This window comes from Monodelphis domestica, chromosome 7, assembly GCF_027887165.1.
Source record: "Monodelphis domestica isolate mMonDom1 chromosome 7, mMonDom1.pri, whole genome shotgun sequence".
Classification (NCBI taxonomy): domain Eukaryota; kingdom Metazoa; phylum Chordata; class Mammalia; order Didelphimorphia; family Didelphidae; genus Monodelphis; species Monodelphis domestica.
Genome location: NC_077233.1, coordinates 189,653,632 through 189,681,050, shown reverse-complemented (window position 1 = coordinate 189,681,050; position 27,419 = coordinate 189,653,632). Strand labels below are relative to the sequence as shown.

The 27,419-nt window shown below is 36.4% G+C and overlaps 2 protein-coding genes and 1 pseudogene across 6 annotated transcripts in view; 1 reads left to right on the top strand and 2 right to left on the bottom strand.

The window, feature by feature from the left end:
- The window catches only part of ABCC1 (ATP binding cassette subfamily C member 1), a 184,071-nt gene that overhangs the window by 58,649 nt on the left and 98,003 nt on the right, over positions 1-27,419 (bottom strand). For all 5 annotated transcript variants that reach the window (XM_056806199.1, XM_056806200.1, XM_056806198.1 and 2 more), the window contains exons 10-12: positions 7,741-7,902; positions 5,031-5,123; positions 3,252-3,455 (exon numbers count right to left, since the gene is read on the bottom strand). In XM_056806199.1, coding sequence (XP_056662177.1) covers positions 3,252-3,455; positions 5,031-5,123; positions 7,741-7,902 — 459 coding nt within the window. The remainder of the gene's footprint in view (positions 1-3,251; positions 3,456-5,030; positions 5,124-7,740; positions 7,903-27,419) is intronic.
- On the top strand, positions 14,370-14,628 carry LOC130455567 (heat shock factor-binding protein 1-like). The gene has a single exon (XM_056806204.1). It carries the CDS (start codon positions 14,394-14,396, stop codon positions 14,622-14,624), a length of 231 nt encoding a protein of 76 aa, XP_056662182.1. The 5' UTR covers positions 14,370-14,393; the 3' UTR covers positions 14,625-14,628.
- LOC100617597 (26S proteasome regulatory subunit 10B-like) lies at positions 16,437-17,928 on the bottom strand (annotated as a pseudogene).

Sequence of the window (27,419 nt, the reverse complement as noted above, 5' to 3'; positions counted from 1 at the left end):
AAGGAGAGGGAGAGAGAGACAAGAGAGAGAAAGAGAGACACACAGAGAGAGAGATGCTTGAATCTATGCTGAGTCAATTATGTAGTTGGAGTTGGTAAATGTTTTAATGATATGGCTATGTCCTATATACTTCAATTCCTCCAAAGTATCTGCACAGTAATAGTAACTTAATAGATATTTTAATCAGTACCTGTTAAATTCAATCAAGAGTCATTAAATTTCTTTTAAAACTCAGAAGAGAGTATGTACTAAGGATAGTGGGTCAGGGGAGCATTATATTTGAAAATCATTACATTGCACACACAAAGAGTTTGTGCAGAAATGCATGAAACTGAACAGAAAAACAAATGGAGATGAGGGAGAGGTGAATAAAAAGGTCTTCCTTTTTTATACCACAGAAGAAATAGTCACAAGCAAAACAACCATCCTAATTCTGAAGTGCGGATTAAAAGGTATGGAAAAAGAAAAGAACTATAATCCATAGGTGTGCCTCTTAGACAATTGGAGAATGGTTTACCAAATTGTGGGATATAAATGTAATGGGATATTACTGTGTCATAAGAAAATTTTCTAGAATATTGCCTAGTTTGAACTTACACAGTATAAAGTAAAAAGAACTTGGAGAAAAATTTATACACAGGCAGCAATAGTATAAAGAAAAACAACTTTAAAAGATTTAAAAACTGATCAATGCATATAAGGATCAACCATATCTCCAGAGGACCTATGATAATACATCTGAACCACCTCCTAGCAAAAAGTAAAGAACTCAAAGGGTAAAAACTATATATTTTTAGACATTGGCAATGCAGATTTTGCTTAAGTATGTTTATTTCTTACAGGGCTTTTCCCTCTTTCTTTCTCTTGGTTATTAAATTGGGAGATGTTTGTTAGGGTAAAAGAGCTAACAACAGTAATGTCCCCTCAAAATTGTCCTTGAAACATTTTCTAAATATATACAAGACAAAAGAAGGAAGATCAGAAGGAAGTAGTATGATTTTGAAAGTAATAAGTAAAATGTAATCTTTTTTTTTTTTAAAGCAAACAACATGAAATGGAGATTTTCACAGTTTCATGTCCTCTTTTTGTGTTCTATGTCTTCAAAAATAATCTTTTTTTCTGGCATTTAAATTTAAAAATTTTTTAATGTAAAAAAACCACACTATTTTAATGAATGCAAGATTTTTTAAAAGAATGAAAAAATTAGGATAAAACATGTTAAGCTGACCAAGTTATCTAGTTAGGGACTGAGGAAATTAAAGAAAAATAATATTCTAGTTCCCCAAAAATTTTTTGCAGGGAGAAAGAGTCTGCATTTCCAAAGTTCTAGACCTCATCAAAAAGTCTTGATCAAAACACACTAAGAGTAATACATCATCTTTTATGGTCTAAGTGAACAGTACAAACCAACCAATACCCCTACCAAGCCATAATCTTTAGAATTCATCTAATACTTTTTATTTTTTGGCTTTTTAGTTTCATTTTTTTTAATTAATTTGCTTGTTACCTTAAAATTCCCAGATATCTCCCACCTTCCCTGTCCTCCCTGCACTAGAGAAAGTATTATTTAATTATGTATGTATGTGTGTGTGTGTGTGTGTGTGTGTGTGTGTATTATATTCAGGGAGGGTGACATGATCAACCTATACTTTGGGAGGATCATTTTGAAAAGCTTAAAGTTGAACTAGAGAAATACACTCTCTTGTCTTTTCTTTGGGGCCAAACCTGGCCATTATAATTATAAAGCATTCAGGCAGAGCTTTTCTGTTCTTTCCATTTATGTTACTGCAGTTGCAACTGACTTTAAACATAACAAGCTCCACTTTCAAGGGGAAAAAATAGCATATAAAAAAATGGGTTGGTGATCTTCCCATTGCCAGCCCTTACCATCCCAGTCTCCTGTCTTCCATCACACCTTCATTTGTGTAAATATTTTACTGGCATTGAAGGGAAAGAATCTTCCAGTGAAAAAGAACATTGAGATGCTTTCAAACAGAACAGAACATATTTTATCCTAAAGTAGTCAGAGGCTTCAGGGGCTTCTATGTCAGTAGTCAAGATTTACTGCTTTTTTCAGCCCTCTCCCTGATACTGGGCTGTTTTCTGCAAAAAGTCTATTTGGAATGGATTGTATCTTCCAATTCCAGTCATTCAACTAGCCCTTTTAACGATATTCCTTAAAAAAAAAATAATTAAGCTACAAATTTAAAAGTCAAGAAGGTGTCCTCCCTTCAACCTCATTAGAAGCCTCTTTCCTTGTTTTCACAAATGAGAGAACACTGCAAGAAAAGATGACTAAGACTTAAAAGCTAAGCTGACACGCCTACAGCCATCAGTTTCACTGAATGAGGCTAACTGCAAAGCAGGGGTTTCTGGGAGAACTTGCTCTCCCTGTCTTAAGTAAGAAATGATGAGACACATTTTTCCTTGCATAATCCTCTTCCTACAGTATGAGATGAGTCAGTTAGTCAACGAGCAATTATTATGCACTTACTACATGCCAGACATTCTCTAACTGTTAGTGGGACATAAACAGCGGGTGTGAAAATTAAAAGGATGCTAGCACTGAGGACTCTAATAGAATGGGAATTGGAAGAGCTAGCTTTTGGATGGAGGTCTTCTGAGCAATTCCAGAGTTAGAAAAGAACCAAGAACATTTACTCTACCATCAATATTCCCCTGACTCCCTCTACTATTTAGAAGACAAAGAAACCCAAATAAGGAGCAAATGAGATAATATAGTTTGTAAAGTGCTTTGCAAACTTTAAAGCCAAATATAAATATTAGCTGTTGTTATTACTATTAAAGAGATGAAGGGTAGCTAGGTGGCTCAGTGGATAGAAAATCAGGCCTAGAGATGAGAGGTCTTGAGTTCAAATCAAATCTAGCCTCAGGTACTTCCTAGCTGTTTGACTCTGGGCAAATCACTTAATCTCAACTAGCCTTTATTGCTCTTCTGCCTTAAAATTGATAAATAAGAAAGGATTTTAGGCAAAAACAAAACAAAGCAGAAACTTAGGTACAACAGGGTACTCTGATGAATAACCATCAATAGTTACCAAGTTCTGCTTATGTTTCTCATGCTTTATATTCTTTTTGATATGACTTCTTGTCAGTTTCGAGCTGGCCTTACTACCAGCTTCCTTTGACTGATGCCTCCATCTCAACAGGAAGATATGAGCCAGAGAGAGAGAGAGAGAGCACTAAAGGTTAAGGAAAGTAGGAACAATTTTCCTATTGAGTTCACTTACCAGGAATGGTGTGCAGACCCAGGTGAAGGTCCCTACAGCAGCCAAGTAAGCAGATTTCTTAAGCACCTTCAACTCCTCCTGTCTGATCTCCAACACTTTCTCCTTGAAGGCCAACTCCCAGGCATACAGCTTCAGGACTTTGATCCCATTGAGAATTTCATTCATCAACTTAATCCGATTGTCTTTGCTCTTCATGTGAGCCACCTTCAAGAGAAAGCCAATTAAAAACTAAGTGGGGCTTCAATGTGGGCATTCAGTAACACACTGGACCTTCCAACTGCACAAATACTCCCATCACTTATTACTGCCACAGTTTAAAAAGGACCTTGATTAGAATGGAAAATTACGTCAATTACTACTAATTCAAATGTTTACTTCTTTTCCCCCCCAAGACAATATCTGGTCTCTTAAAATACCTAAATCATTTAAATTTGTTATACAAGTCAACTTCATTGTAGCTACTAAATTCAGACTAAGGGAAAAGGGACAACAGAGGACTTTTTAAGTCACTAGGGAACTAAGATTCTAATTTTTGTCATCTTGTTAACTTCTTTACTGCTCCAAATGCAATGTCCTAAAGAACTTACCTAATGGACTTTTGTCACAAAAAAAAAAAGAAGGAAGTCTGTGTTTCATCTGACCAAGAAGAGGAAACTGTGAGCCACCTGGGGAAACTACTGATGGAGTGACCTACCATTTGCACCTCTTAATTTTACCACTCCTCCTTTCTTCTTTTCTCCATCAATTCTTTAATTTATTTCTCCCCCCTATTCACTTTTTTTTTCTCCATAACCACTGGGGTCAACATGAACAAGAATGTTAAACATGGAGAGGGGGAGATCATCACAATTGGAATTTTATCTTTTTTTCCCCTTCCAAGACCTATTTGTTGAAAGAAGAAAATGAAGTCTCCAAAATATAACCTTTAACTTATACTTGATAGCTGATTTGTTAGTCTTTTAAGAGCTTCATATTAAAACTAAGGTTTATTTACAAAAGTCTGACAAATTAGAGGGAAAACTCTATAGACAGAAGAATGCAAAATTCCCTCCCTCAACTTCATCTCTCACACACAATTTTGTACTTTTGCTGATACTCAAAAGCAGATTTAATCCCACTGACAGCTAGTTATCTTTGCCAGAAGGTTCTGATGACAATTTTAAGAAATGGATAAGAAAGGTGCTTTGAGCCTAAACTGTGAGACTTAGAAAGCATAAGAATTACAGCCCAGCAAAAAGCCATACTTTTCTACTTAATGAGATCCCACTTATCACAGGCATTCTTCTGCTCCTTTGGGAGACTGCTTATTTGTCTCTCCAAAGTCTAAGAAAGTGAAGCCAGGAATAATCCATTTAGGTTCTGTAAGGATTTTTTCCCCTTTCTTTTGAGCAAATTCACAGCCAGGCAATCAAGACAAGAATTGTTTAAGGAAAGGATATATTTAAGGAAATCTGCTCACAGGCTGAGTAGCTAGGCAGGTTGAGCAGACAGAGGGTTCCAAGGTCCATCTCCTAATATAAGAAGGTAGCCTCTAAAGACCATGCCATTATGTTCCATCAAAGTTGGGCCCTGGAAATCATCTACAAGATTCCAAGATTATGATTTCCAAAAAGGGCAGCTAAGTTCTCTCATTTTAAATTTCATAAGCAACCTGGAATCTGTTCTGTACTCTTTCAAGCACTTGTTCTAATTCAGAAAGGGTTTTTATTAGAGCAAACTTGGCAGAGCAGGGGAATATTACCAAGGCTAACCTGGGACTCTCATCCGCAGAGACCTTACCTGGTAAGTTTTGGTCTTCATGGCCATCACAGCATTCAGGGGAACCATGAGAATCATGACGGCCACCCCAGCAAACACAGAAGGGCCTAAATTCTATGAGGAGAAAAAAAGAAAGAAAAAGGAATTAAGAAGAAATAATTGCCCTCAATGGGAAGCCCATTGAAATGGTAACTGAGCAACAAAATCCAATCATCTAAAAGCAGCTTAACACAAACATATAAGAATTAAAACTTCCTGTGCCTCATCTGCTACCAAAAAACACACCTTAGGTAAAGCTGTCAGTTTTGTTTGTTTGTTAGTTTGTTTTTTAACTCTGACCCTTTGTCTTAGAATAGAGGTATCCATTCCAAGGCAAAAGAGCAGAAAGACTAGGCAATCAGAATTACGTGACTTGTCCAGGGTCACACAGCTAGGAAGGGTTTGAGACTACATTTGAACCCAGGCCTGGCTGTCTATCCACTGAGTCACCTAGCTGCTTCACTCTCATTAGTTTTTAATTCCTCTAGGCACTACCTTTAAAGACTGAGGGTTTTTTTTTAATGCCTTCAATGGCAAGTATTGATTTTACAATGGCAGATTTCAATTTGGCAAACAGCAAAAGGAAAAGCTGCAATCAAGTCAAATTATTAATGTAGTTCAAATAACTGAGTTGCCAGTCAAAATACTAGGAGTGACTATTATAGTAAAAAGTCTGTTTTCTTCACATGGGCTTGGTTTGGGCAATGGCATCAACACTGGAGCAGATCAAAGTGTGACTGACCACATTCTCTTGTATGTTTAAATTCTTATTTGTTTGCTAAACATCTGGTCTCAATCTCCATCCTTTGTGGTCACACCTCATTTCTTGTCATCCTTCCCTCTCTCAGTGGATACATTCAGGGCCAGAATGCTTATACAAGATACATTGTACAAGGACTTAAAGATAAATTTAGCCAGAGAACATGCCCCCAAACAGGGTAAAAATCAGATCTTCAGAGTAAAGGAATAAAAACAACACAAGCTGGCAAACAGGCGGAAGAATTCAAGTTCAGAGAACAGTAAAGGATTAGCTATTTGACTACTGATTATATTTGTAAAGTGTTTGTCTTTTCTTTTTGTGGGAAGGGGCAGAGGAGATAATAATAGTGATACTTAAAAAGAAGGAGAAAAAAGTTAATGAACCATTTAAAAAATTAAACAGAAAAAAAAAGCAGAAGGAAGAGCAGAAGAGGACATAAAAAAGGCAGGAAAGTTTTAGAATTACCAAGGTAGATTTGATTCATTTTTGTTTTTCAGCCATGTCTGATTCTTTGTGACTTCACTTGAGGTTTTCTTGACAGATACCAGAGTAGTTTGCCATTTCCTTTTCCAGCTCATTTGACAGATGAGGAAACTGAGGCAAGCAGGGTTAGATGGCTTATGCAGGGTCACCAGCTGGAAGTGTCTGAAGCTAGATTTGAATCTAGGTCCTCCCAACTCCAGACCTGGCTCTCTATCTATTGTGCTATCTAGCTGCTTCTAAATTTCATACCCCTCAAAAAAAATCCACCCCAAGTTGTACAGAGCAAGGAAAAAAATAAGGAGGGCATAACAAAAGTTCACCATTTCACATATAATCACCTTTCTGTTTTTCATTTACACAGTGAAATGTTCATGCTGTCAGTGTTTAAATCATAGTAAAAAATAAAAATTTTTAAATGAAATTAATTTAAAATTATAATGAACCCAGTAATAATGCATGGAAAAACACAGAAAGCAATTGATACAATGACTACAAATACATAAATGGAAAGAGGAAGAGCAAAACAATGGAAATTGAAGGTTATGAAATAATGTCCAACCTTACCCCTAAAGAAGAGACTGAATGCAGCTCCTTACCTTCTTTGCAGAGGTAGAAAACTAAATTTGGGGATGACATATAACGTCGGACTTTGTTGTTGCACTGATCAACATAATATGGCTGAACAGGCTTTTTCCTTTTTTCTTATAAGAGATAGCTCTCTTGTTGCAAGGAGAAAGGACATATGGGAAAATGTAGGTAATATAAAAAAGTTATCAATATTTTTTTTTCTTAAAATTAAGAAGTATTAGGTAGCTAGATGGCACAGTGGAAAGAATACTGGATCTGTAGTCAAGAAGACTTGAGTTCAAATCCAGCCTTAGACATTTATTAGCTATGTGATCCTGGGCAAATCATTTAATCCTGTCTGCCTCCGTTTCTTCATCTGGAAAATGAGTTGGAGAAGGAAATGGTAAGCCGCTCTAGTATCTTTGCCAAGAAAACTCTAAATAGGGTCATGAAGAGTTGGACATGACTAAAGCAACTCAACAACAACAACCAAAAAATGGGGGAAATTTGACTTTTTAAACATCAATGATGCTCTACAAGAACACTAGAGTTGGGGTCAAGAAGACCTGAGTTCAAATCCTATCTCTGATAACCATCAGCTTTGTGTGGCAAGCCACTTAACCTTTCTGCAGTTGTTTCCTTTTCTATAAAATGGAGATGAAAACAACATGCAGTCTCCACCACGTAGGTTCAAAGGGGATCATGTACATTAAGACCTTTGCAATTCAAATGCCAGTTATTATACCTGACCAAATAAAGAAGGTTGGAAGTACATATTATATCACTGTTCTGGCGTTTAAAATGCCCCTAAATTCAAGTTACTGTCTATACTGAACACAATCATAACAGCTGAACAAAAAAGGAAAGGCAATAAGTACATACCAGCCACAGGAGGTAGAGAGCCAGGATGACCTGAAGAGGGGCTGACCAGATCATGTTAATGTAGGTGGCTAAGTCCATGAATCTCTGGGCATCTACAGACATGAGGTTCACTATCTCCCCAACCGTGGAAGACTTTCGGGCAGAATTGGTAATCACCAGGGCCTAAGGAAAAAAAGCAAAGGTAGGAAGACCAAACATACCAGACTAAGGCCACATCTTACTCAGTTTTCAGAAGCTCGAGCAAAGTCAGAACAAAGACTTCTATTTGGGGCATTTCTCCATATTTATCCATTTTATTGGGCATTTTACGCAATCTATAAAGTAACTTTCTCTCTTCCTCTGAAAGGTTTTGACAACTTCTTATCAACTCATAGAGCCGGTACAGGGAAAAGGACCCCGGGGGTGTTGAACTCAGAGTCTGTCCCATCCCCAATGACCTCTGAATGTAAGAAGCCTCTCTACAAGTACTTTCAGAAGCAGATAGTTTTATATGGGCTTCACTGAAGTAGGAAAAGAAGGAATAAAGAAAGTAATTCTGTCCCTCACATAAAGAGAGCACCCACAACATATCAGTTACTATGTAATTCAGAGAATATATAGAATACTTAATGTCCCATCCTTAAGCAACAAATGCCAAATTCAGTAAGATAAAAAATAAACTATCCTAGCCTTCCACAAATTGCAGCTTACTACTCCTTCCAAGAAACACTAGTGTCGGTTAACAAAGATTTTATCTCTTTTTAAAAAATAAAAACCCTTTCCCTTCATCTTACAATCAATACTATACACAGGTTCCAAAACAGAACAGTGGTAAGGGCTAGGCAATGGGGATCAAGTGTTTTGACCAGGGTCACACAGCTAGGAAGTGTCTGAGGTCGGATTTGAACTCATGATCTCCCATCTTTAGGCCTGGTACTCTATCCGCTGAGCCACCTAGCTACCCCTAAAGATTTTATCTTAATGGCTCCTATATTCCAGACGCTAACCTAGCAAATTGCCCTCCCTACTATGGCCAGGTACCATTCATCACAATCCCATAACTTCACATTAATTCATCCTCATCTAAACAGCTCCAGAAACTGAACTTAAAATCTATCCCTCAAACAAAACAGACATTGCCAGTCAACTGGGATGATGAGTTAGACGAAGTATGGCCTATGAATGTAACAGAATGTTTGCTAAACTATAATAAAGAAAAATACAAAGAGTACACAGAAGCATGAGAAACTTAAACAAAGTAGGACAAAGTGAAAAGCAGAATTGGCAAAAGAATTATAACCCAACAATTAAGTTACATTAATGTAAATGGAAGAACAAAACCCCCAGACTTCAGTGCAATTACAATGACTAAGGTTAGCCTTAAGGAAGAGATTAGAAGAGACACCTTCCCCTTTCCCTGCAGAAGTAAGGCAGTACAGGAGGGTACAAAATTCTATAAATGGTCGCTTGATTAATTTTTGGGGTAGTTTTTTTCCTGAATTGCTTTTTTTTCTTTTTTCTTCTTTACTGCAAAGAATGACTCTCAAGGTACAAGATGGGGAGGAATATATGTGAAATTAAAGCCATATGAATGCAAAATATATCCCTAAATTTTCTGAAATAACATCAAAAAAGTCTCCTTTTATCTACTCTATTCTAAACTTCAGTCTCTACAATGGGGTAGGGGTATTTCCTCCTATCTCTTCTTTGGGAACCAGCTCTTTTTTTTATAATTTTCTTCCTATTTGCATTGTTATAGTGACTGTCTATATTGTTTCTCTATATTCATCAGTCATTTGTTTCTTACAGCATGGCTATATTCTCTTACACCAGAATACCATAACTAGTTTGGCTGTCCCTCAATCAATGGGCATATATTGTGTTTCCAGTTCTTTTTTACCACAAAAAGAACTTCTACAAGTATTTTGATATGCCTTTCTTTTCCTCAATGACTATTTTGGGGTATATGCCCTGCAGGATAATTTCATGGATATTTTAGTCCCTTTATTTCCCTAATGCCAAACTGCTTTCCAGAAAGGCTATAACAATTCACAGCTCTATCAACTATGTAGAGGGAAGCTTGTCTTTTCTAATTTTTTTCCCTTTTTCCTTTTTCTTTACAAAAAAAAAATAAAGAATTATTATATGGGATGATTCTCTGGGGAAAGGATAAAGGAGAAAATGTGATGTAAAAACAAACAATATTAATAAATATATATTAAAAATATATGAGAGAGGCGGAGCCAAGATGGCAGTATAGTATCAGGAGCCTTCTGAATCTCCTTCCAACTGATCATTACAAAGTGTCTCAAAAGGACAGAAATCAAAATTGGACAAGTAAAGTGGCTCTCTCATTCGATGCAGCCTTAAAGGAAGGCAGTGTTTGATGATTCCCTCGCAATAAGGGGGTGAAACTTCACTAATCAAAGTGCAAGTTGATCACCCCTCCCCCATACCACCTACTGTGTCAAAGTCAGAGTGAGGGCTGGTGCAATCTTTAAGTTCTTAAGGGCTGGGTGAAAGCACCACAGACTAATCCCTGAGGGCAATGAAAGGCCTTGGCAGTGAGACTTGAGACTCAAGGCTAAAAAGCGCAGAGCCTGGGCAGCAGAGCACAGAGCTTAGGCAGAAACATTGCTGGCCACAGTCAAGGCAGAATAGGCTAGAAATATAGCCTCAGGGCAAAATGCTTTAAAGCTCACTACACAAAAAGCATCACAGATCTACCTGCCCTCACTCAGGTTTTTGACTGGGAAGGGAAGATACCATGAAGGCAAAGCCCTGAGAAACAGAACGTAAGAAAGCAATGACCACCAATATGCAGGAACTCCAATCCACAATATGCAGGAACTCCAATCCACCAATATGCAGGAACTCCAATCCACAATCAAAAGGAATAAGCAACAGCAAAAAACAAAAACAAAAACAAAACACTCTTGACCCTGGATAATTTCTATGGCAAAAAAGAAAAAATAGAGAAGCAACAGCAGAGAATGACAAACAAGCAAACACATCCAAACTTTTCCTAAAAAAATGGAAATTGGTCACAAGCTAAAAAGGAGTTCAAGAACCAAATAAGAAAGATAGAAGAAAAATGGGAATAAAAGCAGGAAAAATAAAGTAATACAAAAAGAAAATAACAGCTTAAAAAACAATTTCCCATATGGAAAAAGAGGCACAGAAATCAAATAAAGTAACAAGAAAATTGGAGAATTGACCTGCAAGAAGCCATGAAAAGCAGGAGAGACCAAACCAAAAAGGAAAATAAAGAGCATAGCTGAAAATTACTCTTTAAAGACTAGAATTGGGCAAGTGGAAGCTAATGATCTCATGAGACAGCAAACTTTAAAAAAGCAAAATCAAAAGAATGAAAATATAGAAGGAAACATGAAATATCTCATTGAAAAGACAATGGACCCAGAAAACAGATCCAAGAGAGACAATTTGAGAATTATTGGTCTACCTGGAAACCTGGAACAAAATAAAAGCCTTGACATCATATAACAAGAATTTACCCAAGAAAACTGCCCTGATATTCTTGAACAAGAGGGCAAAAAAGACATTGAAAGAATCCACACATCACCCCCCACATTAAATTCCCAAAAGACAACCCCCAGGAATGTTATAGTCAAATTTAAGAGCTTCAAGGCCAAGGAGAAAATATTACAAGCAGCCAGAAAGGGACAATTCAGATATCAAGGAGTCCCAGTTAGGATTACATAGGATCTGACAGCCTCCACAATAAAGGACTGCAAGGATTAGAATATGATATTCAGGAAGGCAAGAGAATTGAGTCTACAACCAAGAATAACCTAGCAATCAAAACTGACTATATACTTTCAGGGAAAAGCATGGGCATTTAATAAAACAGAAGATCTCTAAGCATTCCTAAAGAAAAGACCAGAACTAAATGGAAAATCTGATATCCAAATACAAAATTCAAGAGAATAATAAAAAGGTAAACAAGAAAAGGGGAAAAATTTTTAAGGCTTCAGTAAAGTAAAACTGATTCTATTCCTATATGGAAAAATGACACATGTAACTCTTAAAAATTGTTTTCATGGGGACAGTTGGGTGGCTCAGTGGATTTAGAGTCATGCCTAGAGATGGGAGGTCCTGGGTTCAAATTTGACCTCAGACACTTCCTAGCTGTGTGATCTTAGGCAAGTCACTTAAGCCCCATTGCCTAGTCTTTGCCAGTCTTCTGCCTTGAAACTAAAAAACAGTATTGATTCTAAGATGGAGGGTAAGGATTTTTTCCTTAATTGTTTTCATTATCATAGTAGAGAGAAGAATATTCATCAGCAGAGGTTGTGGTATTCAGCTGTTTAAGATATGTAAAAAAAAATTGGGGGGATCCAAAAAAGAGGACGGTACTGAGAGAAACTAAAGGAAAAGGAAAAATAGGATAAATTATGCCACGTAAAAAGGTGCATGGGTTGGGGGTGGGGGGTGGTTTGCCATTTCCTTTTCCAGCTCATTTAATAGATGAGGAAACTGAGGCAAGCAGGGTTAGATGGCTTATGCAGGGTCACCAGCTGGAAGTGTCTGAAGCTAGATTTGAATCTAGGTCCTCCCAACTCCAGACCTGGCTCTCTATCTATTGTGCTATCTAGCTGCTTCTAAATTTCATACCCCTCAAAAAAAATCCACCCCAAGTTGTACAGAGCAAGGAAAAAAATAAGGAGGGCATAACAAATCACCTTTCTGTTTTTCATTTACACAGTGAAATGTTCATGCTGTCAGTGTTTAAATCATAGTAAAAAATAAAAATTTTTAAATGAAATTAATTTAAAATTATAATGAACCCAGTAATAATGCATGGAAAAACACAGAAAGCAATTGATACAATGACTACAAATACATAAATGGAAAGAGGAAGAACAAAACAATGGAAACTGAAGGTTATGAAATAATGTCCAACCTTACCCCTAAAGAAGAGACTGAATGCAGCTCCTTACCTTCTTTGCAGAGGTAGAAAACTAAATTTGGGGATGACATATAACGTCGGACTTTGTTGTTGCACTGATCAACATAATATGACTGAACAGGCTTTTTCCTTTTTTCTTATAAGAGATAGCTCTCTTGTTGCAAGGAGAAAGGACATATGGGGAAATGTAGGTAATATAACAAAGTTATCAATAATTTTTTCCTAAAACTAAGAAGTATTAGGTAGCTAGATGGCACAGTGGAAAGAATACTGGATCTGTAGTCAAGAAGACTTAATCCAGCCTTAGTCAAAATAAACCTATAACAGATCCTTGAATCAGGGCCCAGTTAGAGTGATTTAAGCAATTAAGCATTTACCCAATCAGCAGCCAGTACTACAGAGTTTTGCTACACAATGAAAGACAGAATAGGGACTAGATTATAGGAGCCAGGTAGGAAAATACAATTATAAGAAGAGGAGGAAGCAAGTGGTGATAGGTAATATTTAAGCCTTACTCTCAGTGGAATCAGTTCTGAGAGGGAAGAGCAGCCAGATCTTCTGGGGAATAGAATTTTATCTTATCCTACAGGGAAGTTGAAAGGGAATGAGGAAGGGGGAGAGTGGGGTAGGAAGTATAAAAAAAAAAAGAGAAAGGGGGGGGCAATTAATAGACCTTAAAGAGAAATAAGAGGGGAATAAGAAGAAGGGGGTGGGAAGGAAAGTGAATTGGGGGGGGGGGTGGTACTGATTAAAAGCAAAATACTGGTATAGAAGGAAATAGTAAAAGAATAAAAAGCAGCACTAAAAGAGAAAATCAAAATGATGGGGAATACACAGGTGGTAATCATAACACTGAATGTGAATAGGATGAACTCACCCATAAAACATTATCATACATTGTCTATAAGAAACACACACAGCGTAAAGGTAAGAGGCTGGATCAGAATTTATTGGGCATCAACTGAGAAAAAGAAGTCAGAAGTTGCAATCATGATATCTGACAAAGCCAAAGTAAAACTAAATCTGATTAAAAGAGATAAGGAAGGTAATTACATTCTGATAAAAGGCAGTATAGACAATGAAGAAATTTCAGTACTCAGCATGTATGCACCAAATGGTAGAGCATCCAAATTTTTAAAGGAGAAACTATTGGAAGTTAAAGAGGAAATAGATAGTAAAACTCTACTACTGCAAGAGACTCAACCTTCCTCTATCAGATCTAGATAAATCAAACCAAAAAATAAATAAGAAAGAAGTAAGAGATGTGAATGAAATCTTGGAAAAATTCAAGTTAATAGACATATGGAAAAAAGTAAATAGGGATAAAAAGGAATATACCTCCTTTTCAGCAACACATGGTACATTCACAAAGACTGATCATGTACTAGGGCATAAAAACATTACAAACAAATGTAGAAAAACAGAAATAATAAATGCAACCTTTTCAGGTCACAATGCAATAAAGATTATAGTTAGTAAGGGTACATAGAGAGGCAAATAAAAAATTAATTGAAAATTATTTTCTTCAAAACTGGTTGTTAAAGAACAAATCATAGAAACAATGAATGATTTCATTAAAGAGAATGACAATGAGGAAACAATATATCAAAATATATCCCCGAGTACCCATATTAACAAAAAAAGAGAAAGAGGAGATTAACAAATTGGGCATGCAACTAAAAAAACTAGAAAAAAGAACACATCAAAAACCCTCGGAAACTGACTGAAGTCTGGAGCCGGAGCAATGGCAGAGACAGACCCCAAAATTGTACAGGACCTGACCACTGTGGTTCATACACTTCTCCAGCAGATGCAAGACAAATTTCAGACCATGTCAGGCCAGATAATTGGCCGAATTGATGATATGAGCAGTCGCATTGATGATCTGGAGAAAAACATCGCTGACTTTATGACCCAAGCAGGAGTGGAAGAAATAGAAGGGGAAAACAAAATACCAACTACACGTAATAGTTAAAAATTTTGTTAATCATTTAGAGTGAACTCTTGAAAACGTTTTTTACAAGCCAAGAGGTGAAGGAACACATTTTCTCAACTAATACTGTGTGCAACATTTTTTTTTAATTATAGAGCTTGTATTCCTAGAATATGCAGTTTAGTTAAGTTTCAAGGTGATTTATTTTTTGATTTCTTGTATGTGATAGCTTCAACTATATGACATAAAATGTGTAAATATTAGTAAACTGAAATTCTGACTACTCTTGGCTAAAATTTTCAAAATTTTTAGTGCATTTTTTTGTCGTCATTTGTCATTCCTTTTGTAGTCATTTCAGTTTAATAAGAAATTGGTACAAGTTTTTTTTTTTAAGAAATGTATTCATTTTTTCAACTGTTATCAGATTCTCTTTGTGAACTGAAGTACCTAGAGTCAACGGTTTGTAATTCTTAGCACAAAAATTACTGTTGTACTATAACAAATAAATGGCATGTTGACATATTTTTAAAGCAGACAAAAAAATTGAGCATTTTGTATTTGTGTCATTGCTATGTTTCCAAGATTGAGAACTATACTTAAGAATCTACTGTAAAAAGCCCCAGAAAGGAACTTAAATTGAATGATTGTAACTACTGCCACTTTTTAATACACTAGAGGATTTGGATAGTGACGATAGTATCTCAGTTCCTCTCAAATAACAAGGACAGAAAATAACCTATAAAGATGCATTGCATTCACTGATTGGAATTTCATGTGGTGTAACACTTTAGTCTTCAGTTATATCAAAAATGCTTACTGTAAGAACACGAGGGGGTTTCAAAACCCACTTGCTATTTACTTGTGCTACTGACTTTAAAAAGTCAGTCTAATTTGTCTACTTTGTCTATTTTGTCAAGTCTAATTTGTCAATTAGAAGAAAAATCAAGTGGCCATTGTGAATCCTTGCATACTGACTGATAAATGCCCTTATTGTAAGCTTGGATTTTTTAAAGAAAAATTGTGTTTTATTGTTTACCTTTTTTCTTAACTAAATGCTTGCAGAATAACACTTTTATAATAGATTATAGGTGGAATGGAAAATACCAAACATTTTCATCATGACATCCCTTTCTTTTTATCAAGAGGTGAGGGACAGAGATTGGACACCCAGATGACTGATTCATCAGATTGATCTTGAGTTAAAAAAGCAAAACAAAAACAAAGTCAAGATAAGCTGAAGGATGATCTATAAGTAGAGGGAACCATTTTTCCTGGAAATGAACTTTTAAGTGAATATTTTGTGATTGTAGGAGAAATTTTCTGTATCACCAGATAGTTTATTATATTGTTATATATATATGGAATAAAGCTACGAAATTAAAAAAAACAAACAAACAACCCTCGGATAAAAACCAAATTGGAAATCCTAAAAATCAAAGGAGAAATCAATAAAATTGAAAGTAAAACATTTCTATTATTTGACATGAATTTTAATTTTTACATTGATGGCAACCACAAAGGGATGAGAAAAAACTCAATTTTTTAAAGGAGGATTGAATCAAACAAATTTTATTCAGCTCTTTGGGATGAAGAAAACAAGTGAAATAATATAGAATGTCATTAAGAAATGTTCTTTTAAAACTGAGACCTAAAGCTTGAATTTCAATGTTTTATAAATTGTTCAACATTAACTATTTAAATAAAAAACTTTATCCAATTCATCTCATTTAACTTACTGCAATAACTGCAACATTGACAAATGTATAATCTTTTATGGCAGTATTGTACATAGAACTAATGAATTATTACTTTATATGTAATATGAATTTAATGAGCTTATATCCAATACATAAATTGTTTTCCTCAACTTTATTTTTATATTATGCTAATATCTTTCATGAAGTATAACTTAAACAGGTTTATAATCTAGTTTAGATTCCAGCTTCTTAGAATCAGCCACTTTTCTGACTCCTTTCAAGAAATCTTCCTGTACTACAAAATCATGATCAGCATGAATTGCAAACATACCGGCTTCAGTGCAAACATTTCTCAGATCTGCTCCATTAACGTCATCTGAGAGCTTCATAATTGTTTCATTATCTATTTCACCATGTTTTGTGATAGGACCTGCATGAATCTTCAAAATGTCTAATCTTGCTTGTTCATTTGGCAAATCAATATGTATTTTTCTATCTAATCTTCCTGGACGCAACAAAGCAGGATCCAATGTGTCTGGTCTGTTTGACTCTGTAAAGTATCAAATCCATCCATCTGATTCAGTAACTCGAGTCCTCTGAATTTCTCTATCAGCTGAAATACCCTCAAAAAAACGACAGCCACTGATAGCATCTATTTCATCCATGAAAATGATGCATGGTTGGTGATCCCTGGCATAATTAAACATTTCTCTGATCAAATGAGCATTTTAACCAATGTACTTGTCTACAATTGAACTGGATAGAACCTTTAAAAAATTGCAATTCAGTTGGTTAGCAACAGCTCTTGCCAAGAGTGTTTTTCCTGTTCCTGATGGTCCATATAATAAACATCCTTTTGGAGGTATTATTCCTAGACGCTGAAATAACTCAGGGTATGTAAGAGGTAATTCTATTATCTCTCTTAATTCTCTGATTTGTTTAGATAAGAAACATTCCCAGGGTCCTCATGAGACATATTGTAAACCAGTGGATCAACTTCTCTTGGCAATTATCTCATAATAGTAAGTGTAGTCATATCCAGAGCAACTCCTGTCCCTGGCTTTAGCTTACTTTTGTCAAAATGAGGAACTCCAGGAATCAGAAGGGGTTAGAAAGTATAGCTAAACACAAGATGCTTAAGCACTAATAATAACTTGTTAAACCCCAATAAAAACAAAAGGGATGTTGTAATTGAAGAAAAAATAATTATGATTAAATGAATTATAATTGCAGAAAAGTGAAATCTACATATCCAGTCCTAATCTGTGTGTTGTAGCTTCACATCTTCTTTTTCACAGGCATCTCAGATTGAAAATATCTGACGTCGACAACTCACAACATATCTTGGTCCATTTGTTGCTTTAACAATGAATTTTTCTTCTGTTAATTGTTTAAATACTTCACCCACAATCTGCCCAACACTTTGTAAGGCCATCAGATCATTTTCAAACTTTTCATATTGCTTAGTAAGCTCTTTTAGCTGTTGTCTTAATTCTTTGAGGCGTCCATTGATCTCCTTGTGCTCTAGCAGCTTCTTACAGTAGTCCTGAAGAGCCTTATCTCTTGGCTCCACCATGATGTGAAAAAGACTCAATTTTTTAAAAGATAGCCTAGATAAATTTTTAAAGCTACATTTCTCCTACCAAGGCTTTTTCCCACCCCAAATACCCATCCACCCTCACAAACTCCGAGAGAACTCTGAATTCTCTTTGGAGCTGCTGCCTTTTTGTTTCCCTATTTTTTGCCAGATGGCTTTCCAGGCTATTTTTAGCCAAGGGAGTCTGCTTGAGCCCATATTCATCAGTTCCTCGCTGCTGCCTCTGGCAATCCTCCTCTTGATCTCCCGCCCCACTCCTACTCCTGCTCCTGAATCAGCCTCCCTGACCCTGACCCCAACCCAATCCCCAACCTCTGCTGCTGATCCAGCTGGGCTGCTGACTGCTGCCGCTGAGAAGCTATGAGATCTTGGAGCCAATCTCCGAGCAACTGGAAAAAACTGGGTTGTATTTTCCTTAAGCAACAATTAGCCTCCTAACTCCCTCTCCACCTGGCTGAGGAAACTAGTGCTTTACCTCAGGGGGGAAGGGAAGAAGAAAGTTACTCTTCCAAATAGGAAATAAATTACAAACATGGCATACTCTTTGAAAAGTATTGCCTATTTCAAATAGCTTCACTATTCATGAGTGCACTGATCTTTTCACTTATCTTGCCTGAGATTCGGGTTAGAAATTCATCTCCCTACAACCTTTTGCCACTTGGCCCTTCCCAGCTTGAGATTCCTCAAACCCATGTTCTCTCTCACAATGGGAAATACCACAGTTCTGACAAAACAAATCTGAAAGGATAGATCTAGAAAGAAACTTTAAAGAGACTGGAGGTAAAAATTTTAAGCCTCCTCAGACTCCATTGTTCTATGAAAGTCTCTGTGTTTTATTGTATTTTGCTGATTGCCTGCTTTAAGATTCAATTTAGTTGGTTTTAAGTTCATATATTAATGTATTCAATATTATTCTGTTACACTGAATTATTTTAATCTACTGTGTTTTAACTATTAGATATATTCTGTTACCTTTCCGCCTATAACTATACTGAACAAAATATGGTAAAGCCCACAAACAGCTTTTTCTTCCATTTCACATTTGTTAAGTGTCACTTAGATGATGAATGAACTCAACCTGGCTAACAACCTTTGGAGAAATTAATGAGTTAAGGATTTAAATGGTAATTCTAAGGGGTCTTCAGAAATAATTTTAATTAACTAGAGGTTTCCGAATGGATAATTTGTTTTATATTTATATTATAAATAATGTTGTATTAAAGGTAGAAAAACAAGAAATGTTCCTACCAAGGTATTTCTATAAAGAAAGCCAAATAGAGATCCTGCAAAACTCTTCAGTTTAATTTACTTTCACCAGAACAATCTAGATTTCTTGGTGAGGTTCTAGACCCAAATAAGTTTTACTTTGTTTAAAAATACATTTGCCAAAGTTGAAAGATCTGCTACATCCATAAAAATTGTGACAAATATCCATCAGTTCATAGGGTTTTTTGGTCATACTGCAATTTATATGAAATATGATAGTGGGTTTGTTTGCTATTGTGAATTTTGAGGACTTTGGTACTTTTTTGAATGAGCATTTTCTACTGTATTACTGTTTTATTCGGAAAATCATAATGTATCTATACCATGGTTCATGGCCAAGTTAAAAAGGAAATAGATCTCATTTTTTTGGAGAGAAACCTTTGTATTCTACCTCTCCTTGGCTGACAGTGTGTCACGGATTGTAAACTATATATTTTTTATTTCTTTTTAAACCCTTACCTTCCATCTTGAAATCAATACTGTATATTGGTTCCAAGGTAGAAGAATGGTAAGGGCTAGGCAATGGGGGTTAAGTGACTTGCCCAGGGTCACATAGCTGGGAAGTGTCTGAGGCCAGATTTGAACCTAGGACATATTTTTTATTTTTAAAGCTCTTTTTTTAATTATTGTTTTTCTTGCATGTGCAATATAGTATCCGAGTTTTATTTTTTATCTCCTTTTTGTATTTGAAGCACATGTCAACAGTATTGAAAAGATTTTTAATTTTTTTATTTTGCAGTAACATAAGTTTAAAATACATTTGTTCTAATATTAATGCATACCCCAAAAGCTTTAGACTATAAAAATGATACCAATGATTGTTTTAAAAAAAAATATGGGACTTTGCTTAATGATTCTGTCTGATTCCAGGAGAAGGAAATACAAAAAGAGCCATTGCACAGTGCCAAAGAAGCACAAAGCTAAACTGCATAGTGCCAATCAAGCACAAGGTCAAAGAGATTAACCAATCCCAATGAGATTGATGAAATTTTGAGTCAAGACACGAGAACATGAACTTGTTTGGGGTTCAAGGTTGCAGCTATTTTGATATATGTCAAAGGCAGGTCTTCCTTGTCCCACATTCTACAAAATATCTCAAATTTGGCTCCTACCTGCCTCCTATAATCTAGTCCCTATTCTGTCTTTCATTGTGTGGCAAAATGTTCTGTAGTCCTAACTGCTGACTGATTAAATGCATAATTGCTTAAATCACTTTAATTGGACTCTGGTTTAAGGACCTGTTATAGGTTTATTTTTCCTTTACTTAGAATTTTTACACTTAAGACTTTGATAGTCTATATTTCATACCCATTATTTTCTCTTTTATTTGGATTTTTTGATATTTTTTTATTTCTCTTGCCAATTGATTCATATACCTCATATCTCACCCATGCATTCCTAAGTGATCCCTGTGTTTTTCAACACCCTCTTCAGGGGGGAATGTATTATTATTATTAGTCTAAATTGCAAAGTTTAAATTCTTTTTCAGAGTAATTTTGGGATAAGAAACATGATGCCTCTCTGAATCCAGAAACTGAACTGTTTGGAGAAGGCACCATAAAGATGCTTCCACAGACCACAAGCTGCACCAGAAGATCGAGTAAATTTTGGGATGTGGTGATTTGAATTGTGTGGGGTTGAATGCATTTGTTTTGTATGTATACTTTATGCCAAAGGGGACTGCCCCCTAACTGGATTTTGGTCAATGTGTCTAGTAATCATTGTTTTTGTCCTTTTCATTTTTGTAATTTATTGTAATTTTAAAGTTGGTTATGTTTACAATATACATTGGAGAGACTAGTCTTCCACAGATCTCAGGGGGGCATATATAACTGAAAATCTGTTACCCTAAAAAAGGACTACAGGACATCCGGGTAAACATGGCTGCAATCTAGATGCGACTTGCTGCCCCTCCCCGGCACTGAACGAAATAGACTACCTCAAAAGACCATAAAAATCACCTTTGGAAGAAAGGAGGGACTCTGCAGTACCCCAAAGAAAGGAAGGTACATGGGGTTTGAACATTCCCACACTATAAGGAGGAAGAAAAGCTCCCACAAAGAACTGAGCTGCACCTCCTCCCTTCCCCCCCCCATCAAACCAGAGTAAGCTATCAGAGCGCTCACTGGGACAGTGAGTGAGTGAGGAGCGTCTCTGTCTTTGGGGGGCACACTAGGATCCTTGGGATCTAAAGATTGCAAGGAAAGGACCTCTCAGGGCGGTTTCAAGGGAGAATCCTGCGCTGAGCACAGGGGGCTGTGGAGCTGAACTCGGGGAGGTTGTGCTGAGTATCTGGGTGGAGCTAAACACCTGGGCGGGCTGTGCTGATTGCCCCGGCAGTCAGGCTGAACCCACTGCTCTAAGAAACCTCGGAGGCTGGGAAGACCTAGTCTGAGGCAACCTAAATTCGCAGAAAACCCGCCTATATCACCCAGACCCCAGACCAAAAAAAGAAAGTGTTATAAAACCACTAAAGGGATGGCTCACATGTCCCAAAATCAAGCCTCCAAGAAGAAAGGGGGGGAAACAGTGACTATTGAAAACTTTTATGGAGGGAGTACCCAAGGAAAAGAAGAGAATGAGGATGAAATCCAAACAAAATCAGAACATGCCTCCCAAAATGGAAACTATCCACAAGCTCTGGAAGATCTCAAACTGGAACTTACCCAAAAGATGGAAACCTTTTGGAAAGAAAAATGAGAGAAAGAGATCAGCAGTCTGATAGACAAGACTTCAAAATTGGAGAAAGAGCTGGAAGCATCTAATAGAAGGGCAGACAAAGCTGAAAAGCAAAACCAGTCCCTAACGACCAGAATTAAGCAGCTGGAAGACAGCGAGATCACAAAACAGCAAGTATCAATAAAGCAAAGCCAAAAAATTAATGAATTAGAAGAAAACATGAAATATTTCACTGAAAAGGTCACAGACTTGGAAAACAGTGGAAGAAGAGACAACCTCAGAATTACTGGTCTCCCCGAAAAACCAGAGATAAACAAAAACCTCGATGCTATTCTACAAGAGATTATAGAAGATAATTGCCCACATATTCTGGAGCAAGGGGGCAAAATAGAAATAGAAAGGGTACATAGAACACCCTCTATACTAAATCCCCAAAAGACAACCCCCAGGAATGTAATCACCAAATTCAAGAGCTTCCAAGATAAGGAGAAAATCCTACAAGAAGCCAAGAACAGGAGCTTCAGATAGAGGGGGGCTCCCATAAGGATCACACAGGACTTAGCGGCTAACACACTAAGAGACCGCAAAGCATGGAACACGATATTTAGAAAGGCAAGAGAGCTGGGTCTCCAACCAAGAATCAACTACCCAGCAAAACTGACTATATACTTCCAGGGGAAAGTATGGGCATTCAACAAAATAGAAGAATTCCAAGCATTTGCTAAGAAAAGACCAGAACTTAGTGGAAAATTTGACATCCAATCACAGAAAGCAAGAGAAACATGAAAAGGTAAATATGAAAGAAAGGGAAAAGGAGATAAATCTTATCTTTTTCTTTAAGTAAAACTCTCTTCTATAAGGACTACATTTATATCAAATTATATATATTAATATATGTGGGGAAAATGCATTGCTTAACTTGCAAAAATTGTATGCATCATAATAGTTAGAAGAATCATACATAGGGAAAAATTGGGGCATCAAGAAGATTTGGTGAAAGGGAGGGCAAAGAAAGAAAAAAGGAGTGGGGAATCGTCAATAATACTAACATTTACTTCAAGAAATGGGTGGGGGGACTAAATAGAATAATCTTTCCCCTACAAAGATACACATGGGAAGGGGAGGGGAAGAACTCTCATATGAGAAGGAGAGGAAGAAAGTGTGAAGTGGTATTACTTAAACCTTACTCTCAGTGAAATCAAATCTGAGAGAGAAAAACATCTAGATCCAGTGGGATCCTGAATTCGATCTTATCCAACAGGGTAAGAAAGAAAGGAAAATCAAGGAGGGGGTGGGGGAAGGGAGTATATAAAGGGAGGGGCAGAAAGGGAAGCATATCAAGGGAGGGGATTAGGGGGACTGACCTAAAGTAAATCACTGGTTCAAAAGGATATAGCTAAAGAAGAAAGGTCAGAACTAGGGGAAGTTATCAAAATGCCAGGGAATCCACAAGTAACAATCATAATTTTGAACGTGAATGGGATGAACTCACTCATAAAACGTAGACAAATAGCAGATTGGATTAGAACCCAAAACCCTACCATTTGTTGTCGTCAAGAAACACACATGAGGTGGGTTGATACTCACAAGGTTAGAATTAAAGGATGGAGTAAGACCTTTTGGGCCTCAACTGATAGAAAGAAGGCAGGAGTTGCAATCATGATATCAGACAAAGCCAAAACAAAAATAGACCTGCTCAAAAGGGATAGGGAAGGTAAATATATTCTGTTAAAAGGGAATATAGACAATGAGGAAATATCACTAATCAACATGTATGCACCAAATGGTATAGCATCCAAATTTTTAATGGAGAAACTAGGAGAATTGAAGGAAGAAATAGACAATAAAACCATATTAGTGGAAGACTTGAAGCAACCACTATCAAATTTAGATAAATCAAACCAAAAAATAAATAAGAAAGAGGTAAAAGAGGTGAATGAAATCTTAGAAAAATTAGAGTTAATAGACATATGGAGAAAAATAAAGAGGGACAAAAAGGAATACACCTTCTTCTCAGCACCACATGGCACATTCACAAAAACAGATCATACGCTAGGTCACAGAAACATGGCACTCAAATGCAGAAAAGCAGAAATAATAAATGCAACCTTTTCAGATCACAAAGCAATAAAAATATAGATCGGAAAGGGTACACGGAGAGCCAAATCAAAAATTAATTGGAAATTAAATAATATGATACTCCAAAATCGGTTAATTAGAGAAGAAATCATAGAAACAATTAATAATTTCATTGAGGAAAATGACAATGGTGAGACATCCTTTCAAACTTTATGGGATGCAGCCAAAGCAGTACTTAGAGGAAAATTCATATTCATGAGTGCATATATTAACAAATTAGGGAGGGCAGAGATCAATGAATTGGAAATGCAAATAAAAAAACTTGAGAACGAACAAATTAAAAAACCCCAGAAGAAAACCAAACTAGAGATCCTAAAAATTAAGAGAGAAATCAATAAAATCGAAAGTGATAGAACTATTGAGCTAATAAACAAGACTAGAAGCTGGTACTTTGAAAAAACAGACAAAATAGACAAAGTACTGGTCAATCTAATTTAAAAAAGGAAAGAAGAAAGGCAAATTAATAACATTAAGGATGAAAAGGGGGACCTCACCTCCACAAAGAGGAAATTAAGGCAATCATTAAAAACTACTTTGCCCAACTATATGGCAATAAATATACCAACCTAGGTGATATGGATGAATAGCTACAAAAATATAAATTGCCTAGACTAACAGAAGAAGAAATAGATTTCTTAAATAATCCCATATCAGAAACAGAAATCCAACAGGCCAGCAAAGAACTTACTAAGAAAAAATCCCCAGGGCCTGATGGATTCACCAGTGAATTCTATCAAACATTCAAAGAACAACTAACTCCAATGCTATACAAAGTATTTGACATAATAAGCAAAGAGGGAGTTCTACCAAATTCCTTTTATGACACAAACATGGTACTAATTCCAAAGCCAGGCAGGCCAAAAACAGAGAAAGAAAATTATAGACCAATCTCCCTAATGAATATAGATGCAAAAATCTTAACTAGGATACTAGCAAAAAGACTCCAGCAAGTGATCAGAAGAGTCATTCACCATGATCAAGTAGGATTTATACCAGGGATGCAGGGCTGGTTCAATATTAGGAAAACCATCCACATAATTGACCACATCAACAAGCAAAAGAACAAAAATCATATGATTATTTCAATAGACGCAGAAAAAGCCTTTGATAAAATACAACACCCATTCCTATTAAAAACACTAGAAAGCATAGGAATAGAAGGGTCATTCCTAAAAATAATAAACAGTATATATCTAAAACCATCAACTAATATCATCTGCAATGGGGATAAACTAGATGCATTCCCATTAAGATCAGGAGTGAAACAAGGATGCCCATTATCACCTCTGTTATTTGACATTGTACTAGAAACACTAGCAGTAGCAATTAGAGAAGAAAAGGAAATTGAAGGCATTAAAATTGGCAATGAGGAGACCAAGTTATCACTCTTTGAGGATGACATAATGGTCTACTTAAAGAATCCTAGAGATTCAACCAAAAAGCTAATTGAAATAATCAACAACTTTAGTGAAGTTGCAGGATACAAAATAAACCCACATAAGTCATCAGCACTTCTATATATTTCCAACACAGCTCAGCAGCAAGAACTAGAAAGAGAAATCCCATTCAAAATTACCTTAGACAAAATAAAATACTTAGGAATCTATCTCCAGAGAAAAACACAGGAACTTTATGAACACAACGACAAAATACACTCCACACAACTAAAACTAGACTTGAACAATTGGAAAAACATTAACTGCTCATGGGTAGGACGAGGCAATATAATAAAAATGACCATCCTACCCAAACTCATCTATCTATTTAGTGCCATACCCATGGAACTTCAAAATTTTTTACTGATCTAGAAAAAAACCATAACAAAGTTCATTTGGAAGAACAAAGGATCAAGGATATCCAGGGAAATCATGAAAAAAAAAATACAAAGGAAGGGGGACTTGCAGTCCCAGATCTCAGACTATATTATAAAGCAGCGGTCATCAAAACAATTTGGTACTGGCTAAGAGACAGAAAGGAGGATCAGTGGAATAGACTCGGGATAAGTGACCTCAGCAAGACAGTATATGACAAACCCAAAGATCCCAGCTTTTGGGACACAAATCCACTATTTCATAAAAACTGCTGGGAAAATTGGAGGACAGTGTGGGAAAGATTAGGTTTAGATCACCACCTCACACCCTACACCAAGATAAATTCAAAATGGGTGAATGACTTGAACATAAAGAAGGAAACTATAAGAAAATTAGGCGAACACAGAATAGTATACATGTCAGATCTTTGGGAAGGGAGAGGCTTTAAAACCAAGCAAGAATTAGAAAGAGTCACAAAATGCAAAATAAATAATCTGGAATACATCAAATTAAAAAGCTTTTGTACAAGCAAAACCAATGTAACTAAAATCAGAAGGGAAGCAACAAATTGGGAAACAATTTTCATAAAAACCTGTGACAAAGATTTAATTACTCAAATTTACAAAGAGCTACATCAATTGTACAAAAAAATCAAGCCATTCTCCAATTGACAAATGGGCAAGGGACATGAACAGGCAGTTCTCAGCCAAAGAAATCAAAAATATTAATAAGCACATGAAAAAGTGTTCTAAATCTCTTATAATCAGAGAGATGCAAATCAAAACAACCCTGAGATATCACCTCACACCTAGCAGATTGGATAACATGACAGCTATGGAAAGTAATGAATGCTGGAGGGGGTGTGGCAAAGTAGGGACATTAATTCATTGCTGGTGGAGTTGTGAATTGATCCAACCATTCTGGAGGGCAATTTGGAACTGTGCCCAAAGGGCGATAAGAGACTGTCTGCCCTTTGACCCAGCCATAACACTGCTGGGTTTGTACCCCAAAGAGACATTAAGTAAAAAGACTTGTACAAGAATATTCATAGCTGCACTCTTTTTGGTGGCCAAAAATTGGAAAATGAGGGGATGCCCCTCAATTGGTGAATGACTGAACAAATTGTGGTATATGTTGGTGATGGAATACTATTGTGCTCAAAGGAATAATAAAGTGGAGGAATTCCATGGAGACTGGAACAACCTCCAAGAAGTGATGCAGAGCGAAAGGAGCAGAATCAGGAAAACATTGTACACAGAGACTAATACACTGTGGTACAATCGAAGGTAATGGGTTTCTCCATCAGTGTCAATGCAATGTCCCTGAACAATCTGCAGGGATCTAAAAAAAAACACTATCCACAAACAGAGGATAAACTATGGGAGTAGAAACACCAATGAAAAGCAACTGCTTGACTACAGGGGGGATGGGGATATGACTGAGGAGAGACTCTAAATGAACACTCTAATGCAAATACCAACAGCATGGAAATGGGTTCGAACCAAGAACACATGAGATACCCAGTAGAGTCGTGCGTTGGCTATGGGAGAGGTGGTGGGTAGGGGGTTGGGGGGAGGAAAAGAGAATGATCTTTGTTTCCAATGATTAATGTTTGGAAATGACTAAATAAAATAACGTTTAAAGAAAA

Coding starts and splice junctions, on each gene's coding strand:
- LOC130455567 (XM_056806204.1), top strand. CDS start 14,394: ATGGCAGAGACAGACCCCAAAATTGTACAGGACCTGACCACTGTGGTT.